The sequence below is a fragment of the Populus nigra genome, chromosome 19, assembly GCF_951802175.1.
Source record: "Populus nigra chromosome 19, ddPopNigr1.1, whole genome shotgun sequence".
NCBI lineage: Eukaryota > Viridiplantae > Streptophyta > Magnoliopsida > Malpighiales > Salicaceae > Populus > Populus nigra.
Genome location: NC_084870.1, coordinates 2,742,661 through 2,758,717, shown reverse-complemented (window position 1 = coordinate 2,758,717; position 16,057 = coordinate 2,742,661). Strand labels below are relative to the sequence as shown.

At 31.5% G+C, this 16,057-nt stretch overlaps 1 protein-coding gene across 2 annotated transcripts; it reads right to left on the bottom strand.

Annotated features, from left to right (window-relative positions):
- Positions 1-945: 945 nt before the first annotated feature.
- On the bottom strand, positions 946-8,976 carry LOC133680606 (protein ENHANCED DISEASE RESISTANCE 2). 2 transcript variants are annotated; one of them, XM_062103632.1, is made up of 21 exons: positions 8,546-8,976; positions 7,367-7,441; positions 7,224-7,277; positions 7,078-7,143; positions 6,950-6,999; positions 6,604-6,731; positions 6,485-6,531; positions 6,310-6,407; positions 5,880-5,975; positions 5,705-5,769; positions 5,535-5,606; positions 4,918-5,064; positions 4,501-4,811; positions 3,943-4,006; positions 3,654-3,829; positions 2,978-3,079; positions 2,837-2,887; positions 2,596-2,739; positions 2,092-2,187; positions 1,618-1,719; positions 946-1,356 (listed from the first exon to the last, which is right to left on the bottom strand). In XM_062103632.1, the coding sequence occupies exons 1-21, from the start codon at positions 8,750-8,752 to the stop codon at positions 1,264-1,266; spliced, it is 2,244 nt and encodes a 747-aa protein (XP_061959616.1). In that variant the 5' UTR covers positions 8,753-8,976; the 3' UTR covers positions 946-1,263. The 2 variants fall into 2 exon arrangements, with proteins under 2 accessions (XP_061959616.1, XP_061959617.1); XM_062103633.1 differs by having other exon boundaries at positions 7,078-7,129; positions 8,546-8,685.
- Positions 8,977-16,057: the final 7,081 nt, after the last annotated feature.

Sequence of the window (16,057 nt, the reverse complement as noted above, 5' to 3'; positions counted from 1 at the left end):
GGATGATCATTCCTTTAGGAGTACCAAAGGACGATGATTGTTACCTTGGACTTGGTTAATTGTCAAGTCTAAATGTATTGGGTCTGACATGTTTGCCAAACTCACGTTACCTTGGACTTGGCAAATGACCAAGTCTAAGTACCTCCAGTCTGACATGTTTGTCAGACTCACGTTATCTTGAACTTGGCTGACTGCCAAGCCCAAGTGCATTGGATTCTAACATGTTTGCCAAATCCACGTTGTTTTGAACTTGGCTAAATGCCAAGTTAAGTGCCTTGGATCTGACATATTTACCAGACCCACGATACTTTGAACTTGGCTAAATACCAAGTCTAAGTACCTTGGGTTTAACATATTTGTTAGATCCACATTACCTCATTCACTTGGACGTGCCAATAAAGAATGATTATTTTCTTGGGCGTGCCCACAGGAGGATGATTATTCCCTCGAGCGTGCTAAAAGAGAATAGTTGTTGCTTTGGACTTGGTTAGCTGCCAAGTCCAAGTGTCTTGGGTTTGACGTGTTTGTCGTCTACCCATGTTACCTTGGACTTGGCGGACTGCTATGTCCAAATGCCTTAGGTCTGACATGTTTGCTAGACCCACATTATCTCATTTGCTTGAGCGTGTCAAAAGAGGATGATCATTTCTGTAGACGTGTCAATGTAGGATGCACATTCTCTTGGCATGCTTAGGGCTTGGCACATTGCCAAGTCTAATCACATATCATTCCCTCGGACATTTCAAATCTGTAATACTAATTATTATTTATCACTAGATCCCAACATTTTAAAATCAAACTCTAATTACAAATAAAGAAGCCTACTTAGTATTGCATTTATATTTATTTTTCAAATTATTTTTTACTTGAAAAAATATTGATATTTTTTAAATATTTGTTTTTGATGATTTTAATACAATAATATCTTGAAATGGGAAGGAGAAGGAAAATTAACTTATCCAGCTATATTACAAAGAAATTTACAGGGATTCCAGCAAAGGTTATACAGAAAAAATCTTTTTTCTTTCTTTTTGAAGGGACAAAAAACACGCACATCATATAACTATCAAAGAATGAGCTCTAACATGATATAGCATCGTTACTAAAAAGCAGCCATCAACTCTACCGATAAACAGCAACAATGGATTGAAGCCAATAGTAAGCTCAATTAATCAAAGATTGATTTTGGTGAAGTTAATTGGCAAAACATGCACTTCATGAGATGCCATCTTCATTTTCTTATATTCAATTCCATGATCCTGATCATGATTTCAATAGAACTGCTTTGGAGGCATCCAGATGGTTGAGACGACAGGTTCCAAGAAGATATTCTGGGAGCTCTTCATCTGTATTTGCCTGTAAGAAAATGACTTGCACTAGTGAGTTGTGGCAGGCAAGGAAGACTATCAAGAAAATGACATTGCAGAAGCAGGTCAATGATATATGCTCTTTTAAAAAAATTGTACTCATTTTCCATTTGAACTCTTCAATGGACCCAGGGCTATAAAGATGGGGTGGAGAAGTGTCTTCTTAAGCTTGAATTATTTAGTTTTGAAGAGCTATTCCAGTTGCAATGCTGTTCATTTGTTTCACGGTTTGAAAATATAGTTGTTTTACCTGTATCAAAAATGCCATTTCGATAATCAAATTGCTGAGGTAGCCAAGAACAAGACTGACCACGCCCCTTGCAACTGTTGATGACCCAATATCGACTCCAAGCTGAAAAGGATGTTGAAACTTCAAAATTAGTAAACTTCTTTTTTGACAACTGCCCTTCTCTGTGTTTTGGTTAATGATTACAGCACATTGCAAGAGTTTACTGAGGAGTTATAATTTCATAGTTTTCGGGAATTATCAGGGCAAATAGTTACTCATAATTCTATAAAACTGAATAGTGTAGCCGGCTGCTATAATTTCACAACAAGGATCAAGCCAAGCCCTTCTTTTCTTCATCTTTGCATAAAAAAAAGACCATATTGTTTTGAGAGGTTATATGAATAAGGCATTCAAAATTTCCCATTAGTTGTGAACCAAAGTTTTCAGCATTAATTTCTTTCATAAACCATAGAGATATTTTTTCTTCAACTTTACCTCCAGGTAGTTCTTCCCACGGAAATAATTCATTTCAAGAGCTTGGCCAATCAGGCATGCTTTCTTTCCCACACTTTGCTTAACTATCCAGGAACCCTGAGAAAACAAATGTCAATTGGCATTAGAGACATACAACATGATGGTGGTGCATGTTCCCCTTCCAATTTCCATTATGGTTTGCAGCTATCAAAATCACAGTAAGCATCAGGTTCAAGTATCTTGAAAACGTTTGACCTAAAATGACATACAAAGTGCAATTGCAGGAGAAAAAGACAGCCTTTAAGCACATCATTAAAACCTAGAAGAAAAGAAAAAATTGAAATCACTTGAACAGGGAACCAAGAGAGAGGAGGATCAGGATCTGAATACTTCAAAAACATTAAAAGACAACCTTCCTTTTTGTAAAGAAAGAGGTAAACATACTCCCTTGCTTGGTGGTGTGAAATACCAGCAAGCCTTCTCCTCTGAACCTACTGAATCACAGCAATCGGAAGATTTACCAACCTTAGATATATATGGTATGAGTTTAAATCTTGAATTTCTATATGCATCGTCCCCCTCTATAAAGCTCTCCAACAAGGGTGCATCTTCCACAGGTGTATTCATCATATAGTACAGGGCAAGGCTATATGTTGTTGAACCAGGGACCTGTTTGATTGTCAATATCTTAGATTGTGCAAGAACAGATAAGAAGAGTGATTGATAACAAGCCCTCATTGAACAGAGAAACTAAGCAGGAACTTACTTGAATATTTACAATGAAGAAGAACTCTGGTCCACCTTGCGCTGCATATTTCTGCAATGCAAAAAAAATCTTAATATTATAAGCATGATTAATGACATGAAAATATTTGAAAGTTAAGAATTTGATCAATTAAAATACCACCTGAACAATGCTCCCAGGACGGCCAGCAAGATCATCTTCTCGCTTGTCAGATCTTAGCCAATCTGCAGCAACCATTTGCATCAAAGTGCCATTGGCCTTAAACTGGAAGAAAAAAGGGAGCGTAGAAATATAATAAGAGCCACCACATAAAGAGATAACACTACTTCTATATGTGAAGGGAAGCTGATGGCTGCCATGGAGGCAATTTACCAGGAACCAATTTTTTTTTTTTACATGTGCATTAAGAACTTATAGCAGCCAATATAGAGTGGTCTTTCTCATCTCTAGATAGTCTTGCATGTAGCGCTAATCAGAAAATCAATATATAATTTGATGAGCCCTGGGCAGGTAAAGCCTAAAAACACAATGATTGATTAATGAAATACCTAAGTAGACATAGCACAAGTACTGGCCCTAGTTTTGTACTGTTTCTTTCTCTAACAAAATTGGTTGATCTATAAAAAAAAACAAGAGATATTATAGAAGCAAACAAAGAGTGCACAGAGTGATAAAAACAGATGAGAATCAATCAGAGAAAATTTGCAGTTGACAAACGAGAGGGTATCAGTTTAAGTGCAGAACTCTAACCAGCTGCTTCAATTGGTGGTCACTATTGACATGCTCTTTTCCGATAAGTACTAAATTTATTCTCACTAAATTGAGGTCTGGTTCATACCTTCTTCTGGTCTTCAAGGTAATTTTTTCCACGAATTAAAAAGCTAGAAGGATCAGCCGTTGCCCAACTAGAAGGCAGAGTAAAAGTTGGGTCTTTCAGAAGAGTGGTTCCATAGCAGCATGAAATACTGTCTTCCCTCACCATCTCTTGCAAGTCCACGTAGCCCCTCTTCTGAACTGAAGCATGCATTATCTGAACATCATTAAATCATACAAAACAATCTGACAGAAACAAATATGATCTCCATCAACTTGTTAACCTCAATATACATCATCCAACTCAAAATCACCTGCAAGTTCATGCAGTTTCTTCACAAAACCAGCAGCAGTGGATAACTTTGGCTGCCGAGCATCCTGAAACTCTCAAAGTGATGAACAAAGTGAGAAGCAAAGCAAGCCACATCCAAAAATCTATTCAAAGAAGAGTAAAGTCAATGATGCAGCAAAGAGGCAAAGGGAAAAAAAGAAGAAGAGGATTTTTCCTTCATCAGTTGCTGCCAACACAAGAAATTAAAACAGAAAAAAGTAGAAATTAAAACAGTGAGAGCTCTCTACAGTTGACCAGGTGCATATAGATTATGGAAAAGTGTCAAAATTAGCTGCAGTAGCCTCACCAGAGATAGAAAGCACCTATAGCATAACTGTGCTGATATTACAATAGGTAGCAAATCCAACCAGGATAAACCACTCACAAAACAGTTTATTCACCAGGGATTCTTCCCAATATTAAACACGATCCAAATTTTGCACTTTCATTGCCTTGTAAAAGATCAATGCAGATGTCCCTTAAGCATGAATCCTAAATAACCTTTACATGTGAGGAGCGGAAAGTACTTTGCGATAAATACCTGAGAGTACATTTCTGGATCAAAATCTGAACTCCAACCATTTTCTAATTGATCATAATCTGATGGTTCTGGAACATCAAAAAACTCATCAGCAGGATCATTAAGGCCTACTAAGCTAGCATGTTCTGAAGGAGTCTTATCCACTTCTTCATTCATGCATTCCTTAGCCATCCCATCATTTGTTGGTGTTTGAACGTCAATCCTCTGATCCCCTTCAATCTGATGCAACCTCATATTCCCGACCAACTCTCCTGAAGAAAAATCAGAGGAAGGACAATTCCCTAGTTTTGCTTTGAACAACTCTCGTAATGCTGCAAGCACAATGTAGATGCAATTGACTCAACACCCAGATCATAAAATGACAAAAAGCACAAAAATATTAAGACTCATAACTCTGTATCATTAGATGAAAATTACCAGCAACTCTCCCAAGCATTCGAATGGTAATGGACCGGGCTGAAGAAGTCCTAAGATATGATTTCCAGGATTTCCAGTCAACAGCAAGCATGTGCTTTACAACAGATCGTCTCTCATGGTTCACAGGAGATATGACATATCCTCCACCTGAATGAAAGTGAAATTTTTATCATCTAAATGGCTTGAGCCAAGCAATGCATAACTCCCGCTCCCATACCTAAAAAAAGAGGGAAAGGAAAACCAGAGAACAAGTTCCTTACAATCACCAGCAGATTCATCATATACAGCATGTAAATATTATTATGAGTTGGATGATGATGATGATGATTAAGAAGACAGAAGAATCAGTGAACCTTTCAGGCTTTACAAAAAATGGAAGAGTACAATACATGTCAAACTGCTTCTCTTAAAGAAACATATATGTATCATTAGTACAGGATACCAACTGCTCTAATGTACCATGCATTAGATTTAAACAAGCACATTAGAGAGACAAAGATACTACATATAATTCTATGTGCATCCTGCATTAAACCTTTATCAGAGATTCCATGCAATACAAGAAACTTCTTAAAGTAGACGAATCATTTTCTTTTCAAATCTTAAGCATACATTACTTTTAAGGCAAGCACGAACATAGCCTTTCTGGGGTGGACACTTCTTGTGATACACAGAGTGGTAGAGAATAACTGCAGCAGAACAAAGTGAAATGAAGTTAACCTAGCCTTTATTCTGACAAATCTATTGTAAAAATAATAAAAAAAAAATTTCAGCATAGCATCACTACCATATGTTCCATCATCTTCCCTTCTCCAGTAACGCCGCAACAAAAAATCTCTTCGTTTCATTCCCCTGGGAAGTACGATGCACCAACAAGTATGAGATTTCAGACTGCTGAGCAATTGCCTTAGAAAAGGAATTAATATATATATATATATAAGCTTCAAGAAGTACGGATCTACCAAGGTAACCAATCATTGTATAATTCCTTGTGAATAATGTCCATGTGACCATCGAGGTGCTCAACCACACTACCCTTGTAGAAACAAAAATCCCATCTGCAAGCAAATTTGCAAAGTGAAATTTATGGAATGACAAATATGATTTCCACAAAAAAGAAATATCAAATTGCTTAAGAATACAAAACTTCGAGAAGAAAAGTTGCCAATATATTTCTGTTCCATTGAGCAAGCAGGTTTTCTCATGTCCTAGGTTAAAAGATTATAAGGTTCCAAAACTGTTACTCTCTGCAAACCATGATTTGTAAACATGTTCAGATAAAAATTCCTTTCTTTACTTCTTCCTTTGTCTACATACAAATGATGCAACATAACAGATCAACAAAAGATTGGGATTAAAATCTTCATTGTAATAAATACTCACGAAACTTACTTGGATCTTGAAGGACCAAGAGACATGAGAGTTTGAAAAATGGCTTCTGAGGTTCCATCAACCACACCCACAGCCATGATTGCAGGATGATCGTCCCACTGCCACCAAAAGGAACATTTTAACTCTGTGATCATGATTAAAACCAAATAAATTTGTAAGCAGAAAATCAATCCACCTTTCCATGAGAATCCCTATCTTTTGCTTCTTTAAAGAGACGGAGACCTACAAAAATCCATTTTATTAAAAACACAACTTCAGTTACCTCGAACAGCATATAACTAACTTTATTCTTACCATTCTGACAACCAAAGATTGTCCACGGTGAAGGTGCAATAACATCAGTCACTAAATCAGTGTGGGTGGATGAACAATGAGTCCAGTCTATTGGTTTATTATGATTTACCCAACTGGGACCGCTCAATCTGAGAGCAAAAAATGTTGATAATAGTTCCAAAAAAGAGGCAGTATATAATAACACAGGCACCACAAAAGTTAATCATAATTCATAGAAATAAATTTTAAAACGAATTCAACTAGAAAAGATTGATTCTAGATTGAAATATATCAGAAGACCAGGTGACCATCAAGGTAAAAGCAAATAAGCATGCATGTCTCAAACAAGAATGCTGGACAGTGTTACCTAAAAGACTGACAACTGCTCCTTGAACAACCAACAATGCTATGAGCACCCTGCAAAATAGATATAAACATTAGTCCTTGTTTTAACCATAATTTCTTTCACTGTAAATTACAGAAGCAGTTTGCAACCTTTAAAGCTGCCTCCTGAATAGAATGGATCCATCTTGCTGCTTCTTCAGGACTGCTTGCTCCCAGCTAGGATATTTAGATTTCAAAATTTATGCGTATAAAACTTATATACAAATAAGAATCTCTTTCTAGACTAGTGACCTCACCTTAAGTTGATCATTGTGATTAGAAGTGTTATAGACAGTAAATATGAAGAATACCTGCAAGTTGCATAACGAGCTCAAAAAAAATATTGATTCCACAAGAAATCAGAAAACATATGACAACCAAGGAAACACAACTTTCATACTTTTCGATGAATGCTCTCTCTCCCATTGTCTGTGACACGAATGCAAGAATCTATGATTGCGCTTCTCACAGGATCCTGAAAAGCAAGTCAAAGTACTTTCTTTTTTATCTCCATGTCTGACATTATCGTATCTTAAAAAAAAAAAACCGCAGAGACTAAAAATAAAGCAAATTTCCTCTATGAAGGGCCAGGGTCTCTCAAATAGACGACAAAACAAAACACAGAACAACATCCCACTCAACCCAACACAAGCTTAAATTCAAAGCATATCTCTCATATTTTTTCACACCCAACGACAAAGCAATGAGTTAGATATGCAAAGAGACTTGTCATTTGTACTATCTTGTTATGGATATATTTAAACATGTAATTAGACAATTCAACTTGTTTTTTTTTTTAAAATAATTATAGCTGTTTTCGTGTTTCTTGATTCAAATCAGGTACGCAAACATTGGTGTTTGTCATAGTATACATTTCTATGATTTGGATTCTAAAATCATACCTTTATTTCCCACTAATCTAAAATGTATGCGGCACATTCACGCATGTGCGCGTGTGTATGATATGCCTTGTAGTGAGACTTTAAAGTTCACAGCAGGAGGGTTACAAAGAGAACCACTGAAAATGACCCATGATGCCTAAAGTAGAAACAAAAATTCTCGACGTGACATGAAAAAGACGATAGGGAGATAAATCACTGGATGCACTGGTTTCTTAGTGGAAGTGCTTTTTTCCAGCTTGTTATGGGTTCCAGCCAAAAGCAAGGCCTCCTAAATACTTGAAATACAACAGGGCAAAATCTGGCACTAAGAAGAAACACCTTTAACTTAGAATTCCAATCAACCAACAGACTTAAAATGTTCGAGACAGATCAATGAATCTTAAATGTGCTAACACTTATACCGTGTGGTTTCTGCATGAAAGGATTCCCGGTTGAAACACAAGGAATCATAAATTTTACTTTTAAAAAAATCAAATAAGTTGAGCAGTGATATCAACCTAAAACAAAGAATCAAGCAACAACCTACAAACAAATTCTAAATAAAGCAATATACAATAATAATAGAAATTCCAAACTGCGCTACCATTGCAAAGCAAAAATAATTACTAGTACAGCAATTTATATTATAAAAATAAAAATACGTACGAATAAAAAAAAAAGAAAGAAAGAGAAGAAACCTGGTTCTTAGAAAGAGGAACAGACTTGAAGCTCTGGAGGAGATGATGTTGAAGAACAAAATAGCGTTTCCTTGAGTACTGTAATCCGATCCGGTTCGACCGGATTAGATATAACCAACCTTCCATTCTTTCATTGTTGTTGTTATTATTATCATTATCATTATTATCATCATGCTTCTTCTGCTGTGATATTACTATTCCATCCATCTTCTTCACTTCAAGGTGGCAAAAGGAAATGCTGGTGATAGATGATCACTGATTCCCTCCGCCCCCCTCCGGTCAATTTGAAGAAAGAGTGAGAAAAAAGAAGTAAATCTCTCTCTCCCGCTCTGTTTTTTCTGTTTTGATTGTTTTGTCTCTCTGTTAAAAAGGTAACTGAAAATGAGAGGAATGGGGTGGGGTGGTGAGGTGCGCGTATAGTGAGACAGAGATTGAGGAGGATCGAATAATATATGGTATCTTTTTCCTTTTTTTTTTTTTTTCCTTTTTTTTAATTCGAATGCTATTGTATTTTACGATAATTAAATATTTTTATAATAATAATAATAATAATAATAATACACGGCTGGTAAGGTCTAGCTGGGGCCGAATCTTCAATTTGATTTCACCCAATCTTATCTACCCATTCCTGTATTTTTGTATATATATTTAATGAAAACTAATAACATATGAAGATGCCAGAGAGCACTCTTACCAAACTTTTCATATGGATGAGTCAACCCGGTGAATCATATACTCGGAACTTAGATCTTAATTTAAATTAAATTTAATGTTAAATTAAATTAAATTAATGAGAATTGATTATGTTAAATCTAATTGACTAATCACTTAACATATTAGTCCATAATAATTAACGTTGTTAGAATTTTCCAGTAAAAACTAGTTTGATTTTTTTTTCAAAACGACTTTTTTCTATTTGTTTTTTAAAAAATATATATTAAAAAAATATTATTTTAAAAATTAACTTGAATTGCTAGTTAAAACCCGAACCAACCCTTGGACCAAACGACCTGGTATATGTTTTTTTTTCTTATTATTTTTATTTTTAGTGTTGGAATTCATTATTAAAAACAAAAAATACAGCAGTAAAAACATGAATTTATTATTTTTACTCTTGTATTTTTTTTTTACATGAAGGGTTGTATCTTGTAATAAATACATAAAGAAAAACAATAAAAGAAAACAAAAAAAAAACGAAAATAAACACGACCACATCCTGGAAGGATTCAATAACTTTCCCTTCCATTTCATACAAACTTAAAATCCATGTCTTTCTTTATTATACTCTCTCTTCATTCGCCTGCTAAAAGACCACGCGCTTCCTTCTCCTGCGTCACATTAATCAACAATCAAGCAACGTTGCAAGATTACTAGTTTGATGATGGCCTTGCGGACTGCAGATTAGTCTCGTCCCTGTTAAATTATTATTTAAATTAAAGCTATGAAACTAAAACAAAACCAAGATTTCACTCTTTATCAACCTCTTGTGGGTCCCACTGTTGATGAGACCTTTTTTTTATTTTAGTCCTTATAATTTCTTCCATTTACGATAGATTTATAAATTTTATTTTTATTTACATCTTAGTCCCCAGATTGTTAAGAGAGAAAATAAAAGGTTATTGAGCAAGAGGAAGAGCAAAATACAAGAATTTTAGTGTTGATGGGTTCTTGAAGAGGGGTTGAGGTGGTTTGCATCTCTAAATATATTAGAAAAAGTAGATCGGGGCTTGAACTTTATTTTGATTTTTTTATTTTTAAATGGATTAGAGAGTTTTTCTAGATTATAAGTGAGTTTATTAAGATTTTTACAGTATTTTTTTAGATGTTTTTAGATAAAAATAAATCAAAATTTCAAGTGTTTATATATATATATATATATATATATCTAAAAACCTTAAAACCTAATTTTTCAATAACTCAATTAGTTGGAATTTGTTGCAGTTGATGACACAAGTCATTTGCCCAAGAAAATAACTTTCCATTTATTTATTTATTTTTAAAAGAAATTAGACACTTGTTTGTTTATGGGCTAAGCGGGTGGGCCTAATAGCCTAGGTCCGTGTTTGACCTCTCTTGACCTTCATCTTCTTTTCTTTTAATTATCTTCAGAATTCTCTTTAAATAAATAATTACAATGATATTTTAAAATCATTCAATTATGTTGTTTTTAAATAATATAATAAACTCTCATGGCTATATATGTATCTTTTCAATAATATATATAAAAATAATATGCGCAATATTATTTTTCAAAAAATATATATGAATATTAGAATATTAAATGAGAATAATACATATATAATCAATTTCTTATATCCCCCACATTATTAACTGCTGCGATTTTGTTTTCAATTTTGCTTTTCAGAAAAAAAAACAAAATAAACCTACCTCCATACAGTAGATAGCGAAGAGAAGAAGTTTGTTACGTTTTATATTTTGACTTGTTTTTACCATGCAAAACCACCTTCTCCATCTAGAAAGTGTAACTTTCGATTGATTTTTTTTTATTTCATGAAAAAAAATGTTGATGCTCTTACTTCTATTGTATGAATTTGAAGTTTTAAGATTTAAAAAGTATAAAATTGGATTTTTTTTTAATAGTTGTTGAAAAATGATTTTTGGAGTTTTAGTTTGAGTTAAATGCCTCTTCCGAGTATATAGATATTTTTTATTAATGCAAAACAAACTTAAAAAATAAATTTAAGGGAATTTTGCTAAAATTCAACAACACTCTTGAATTTTAGTAAAGTAAAGAAGATTAAGGAGTGGATGATATATTATTCACACGGAATAAAAAATAATATGTCATTCGCTTGGATAACTTATAATCTATATAGAAGAACATATGACACTGGATAGGACACCTGGGCTTCGCCGCATGTTGACCTAAATTGTTTTCAATATAAAAAAAATGCTAAGACATAAAAGCATTTCTAAAAAAAAAAATAGGTTATTGACTCATTTGTGTTTAATAAGCTTGACTAGTTCAAATATCATGAACAAAAAAAATACAATGCCAATTAATAAACTTGAAAAAATAACAACATAAAAAAGCTAAGAAAAACCCAATTTAAACCCATCCGAATTAGCATATCAAATCATGGACCTGATCATAATACCCGGATAACCCCGCGAAAGCAAACCAAATAAAATTATTAAGCTCAATTCTTAAACAACTCAATATTGAAGGGCATAACTGAAAATAAAATAATTAAAAAAAAAATCTAAGTTAACCTGGGTTAACCGGCTAACCTCATAATCATGAATACAAAATAATGATAACCTCTTAAAAAGAAGATTGAAGAAAACATGAATACCTATTCCTAAAAACTCAAAAGTTAAAGGATAAAACTGAAAAAAAAATCAATTTTAAAAAAAAATCTAAAAAAAAACCAAAGTCTACTCATGTTAACCTTCAGAGCCGTGGCCTTGATCATGAGTTTAAGACTAACTTCATAGAAGGCAAATCCTAAAAAATAACGAAGCAAAATTTTAAATCATGAAAATACTAAGGGATAAAATTAATGCAATAAAAAAATCCAAAACAAAACAAAAATAACAATAAAAGAATAGAGATTAAATTTGATATAAAAATAATTTGAAATCAAGTGCTGAGAGGAGAAATTGAAAACAAAATTCAATTAGGAAAAAGAATTAAAAATAAACAAACAACAATCAATAAAATGAGAACCAAATCTGATATAAAAATTAAACTAAATGATGAGGGGCGAAATTGAAGAAAACAATCAATCAAAAAATAATAAAAAACAAATAAAAATCAAAAGATTGAGAATTAAATTGAAAACAAAAACAAATTAAATATACATTTATATTTTAACAAGGGGAAGATAGAGAAAAGAAGGATGAGAAGAAAACAGTTTACCAGTACTCAACCACCACGCCACCATGCACATGCGAGACATCAATGAAAAGAGGATGGCAAGGCATTTCTAACATCGCCCTGGTAGGTGGTGTTTGGAGGAGGAGTGATGTTGCACAAGCTGCTCATTTGTTGGCGTGTGCCTCACACGCATGATAAACTCTTTTTTAATAATATTTATATTAATCAAACGACCAAATTATCTTTATGAACTTGTTTATTACAAAAACAAAAATGAGAAGATATAAAAGCTCTTAGAAGCAAGTTTTACATTTTTTTGCTTGTAATGGTAAAATAATGTTTACATTGTGCCTTTAAAAACATAAAAGATCTTTTATAATATTTTGCTTTTTAGTGCAATATAATCATTATAGTGTGCATATGAAGGGTAAAAACATCAATTTGTCCTCGGTCAATATTATAATTGCTTATGGACCTTTAGAAAAAAAGACTATTCTACCCCTAACACCAAAGATATTGATATTTTTTAAAAGGGAAAATGATAATTATACTTTTGTAGTGAATAATAATTTGTGTATAGGTGCAAAATGAATTCTCCATGTGTTTTAAGCTTTTTTGTAATGTAATGATGTTTGGTATTTTTTTTTATTTTTTTATTTTTAGCTTTTATATTTGAAAAAATTGTATATTATTTAAATATTTCTGTTTTTATTTTTCATGTCTTTTTTATTATATATCTTAGATATATATAAAATATAATATATCTTATTCAAACATTTCAGCAAATTAATATTAAACATATATTAATAAAATAAATAATAATTGATAAGCTGTATTATATTACTAAATAAAAATTCGTTTCCTTCCAAAATTCTATTTTTTTGGGAATAATTTTAGTGACTGTGAATCGGTTTCATTTAGGTTAATAAACAAAAGAATTAATTTGTTTACAAATCATTCTCTTCTCATAATGACAATGCATATTTAATTAATAAAAAATAAGTTAATTCACCTTTTAAATCAAGTTTAATTATTATCCTTTTATATTTTCCTTAACAATATTGTATCATTTTGTACTAGATTCATGTTCTTTACATAATTCGTACAACTGTGATTTTGTTCAGATAAATTAGATAAAAGTAGTACAAACCATAAAAAATAATAAATTAGGAATAAATATTTTAGTATAAAGTGAGCCACTTCTCATATGAACATCAAACCTCCTGTCCTTGTTTTTTTAATTTTAATTTTTTTTCCTTCAAATTGCATCATTTTACACTCTAATTAGATAAAATTAAACTCCAAATTAAAACATAAAGAAAATACATGACTCGCCTTAAATTCACAATAATTTTTATTTTGATCTAAAAAATTATTTTTCAGTCTCTTAGTTAAAGGAAAGAAAGAAAAAGTTGTTGGAAATAACAAAAAAAAAAGAGAAAATAATTGGTTGTCGCAATATTAACAATAAAAATAGTCAAATTTTGTGTCAACGAGTTCTATTGGAGAAGGAGAATTTGATGGTGGTTGCTTTTTTAAGGCCCTGATACACTAGGCCACTTAGACCTGTGTGCTTGACTTGTTTTTTTTTTTTTTAAAAAAAAAACCTTCAACATTGGAGTTTTGATGATTTTTTTTAGTTTTTTTTTCATTTTTATTCTTTAATATTGAGTTAATTTCGAATTAGTCTTTATTTTTTTATCATGTAATTAAAATAAAAAAAATATTATTGAACCTATTGGAATTCACTATCAAGATCTTTGATTTGACTAGCTAATCCAGGTTAACCAAAATCGATTCAACATGTTATCTTCTCCGTGTTTAAAAAAAGAAGATGCGAGCTTCAATTTTTTTAAAAAGTCAAATCCCTTTTAAACGGTTTTCTAAGTTGAATTTAAACTAGTGTGTCTAGTTTTTTTTTGTATTGGGACCCATCAAGTCGACTAGATCATGTTAAGGTAACTCCTATATGATTTAATTAAAAATCTGAACTTGACAAAAACTCAAGTCAAGAGTTTCAAGTTTGACTTGCTGGACTAGATTTAGATTTAATGGCAATATCAAATAGTTTTCCATAACTTGAATATTTTCATTTTTATGTTCAAAACTTTTTTAGTCTAATCCACGACATAGTGCGAGAAGTAAACTAGTAGAAATACTTAAAGAAAGCAATTACTCTCTCTTTTTGTCTTTTTTTTTTTATAAAAACTAATCTCTCACTTAAAATATGTTGAGCCTAATTAAAACTAATAAATAGATAGGTGGCTCATGCTACACTAGGGGTCATGTTAAATTTTTTCAAATATAAAAAATGTTAAGACAATGCCTGTGCTTTTAAAAATTCAAGAAAAACATGAGATTCATGTAATTTATTTGAGTGACTTTGATAAACTTGGTTAATCTATCCGGTTAATATCTCACACCTGTGACAAAGTCAAATTCTCAATCAACAAAATAATGAGGCGTTAGGTTGAAAAAAAAAACAAGCAAAAAAGGATAAAAATATAATTAAAAAGAATGAGGATCAAAATTGATATATAAAAAAATAAAATCAAATTATAAGGGATGAAATTAAAATAAAAAAATTCAATCAAGAAAAGTATAATAAAAAAACAAATAACAATCAAAAGAATGAGAATCAAATTTGATATAAAAATCAAATGTCAAGAGATGAAATTGAAAAACAAATAAATCAAATTTGATACAATTAAAAGAATAAGGATCAAATGTGATAAAATTAACAAATTAACAAATTAATAAAAAATAATATAATTCTAGTTTAACATAATTTATATCAATGCATATAAATTAATGACTAAAATAAATAATTGTTTCATATAGTTTCATGTCAAGTTACATTTGAGAAATACATCTTTAGTAGCTTTTCTTTCATATAGCTATAATCATTTACATTGTTTTACTTAAAATTGTAAAGTTGGCAAAACATTGCACAACATTATTATCAAAAAATCATCTTAATTCAATAATTTAAATTTTTAAGTGATGTTTCAAGATATAATTTATATTATTCTCTAACACACATTCTCAAATGAAAGTTCTTTGAGCTTGAAACTTACACAAACTTATCTACACTATTATGTGCTTAATTTTTATCAAATAATAGGGATGATGAGATTAAGGCTCTGATACCATGTCAAAGAACTATCTCAACCCAATAACTTAAGTTTTTAGGTGAGGTCATTTATATTATTCTTTAACAATGATTAAGAAATAAAAAAATAATTTTAAAATAATTAGAATTTTTAATAATGCTTATAAACAAGCTGTTTTTTGGTTTATTTTTACTTTTTATTTATGAAATAGTTTCAAAAAATTATAAATTTCGTTTTCTCTTAACTATATTAATGGTGCTTGTTTTCAAATTTAATTTCTTGGTGTCTTTCATTTCCAATTACTAGATTCCTTTGGACTTCAAAACTACATGCTGCAAAACTGGGACATTTATTTATTTTTACTTTTTTTAAAAAACCTTTTTCATAGAGGAAAGTGCTTAGATTCTTCTTTTTATTATTACTTTGTTTTGTTTATTTTTAACTTTCCATTTTGTTTTCAGTGATGCAAACAGCTATACACAATGCATCATTAAACTTATGACAGAAATAAATAACCAATACAAATAACTGAGGATGGAACTTATTATTAATATTTTA

Excerpts from the sequence above, each read along its gene's own strand:
- LOC133680606 (XM_062103632.1), bottom strand. The coding sequence starts at position 8,752 with ATGGATGGAATAGTAATATCACAGCAGAAGAAGCATGATGATAATAAT. Across the intron at positions 2,888-2,977 it reads GTCCTGGGAGCATTGTTCAG|AAATATGCAGCGCAAGGTGG; the intron begins GTGGTATTTTAA and ends TTTGCATTGCAG. Across the intron at positions 2,740-2,836 it reads TCTTCATTGTAAATATTCAA|GTCCCTGGTTCAACAACATA; the intron begins GTAAGTTCCTGC and ends ACAATCAAACAG.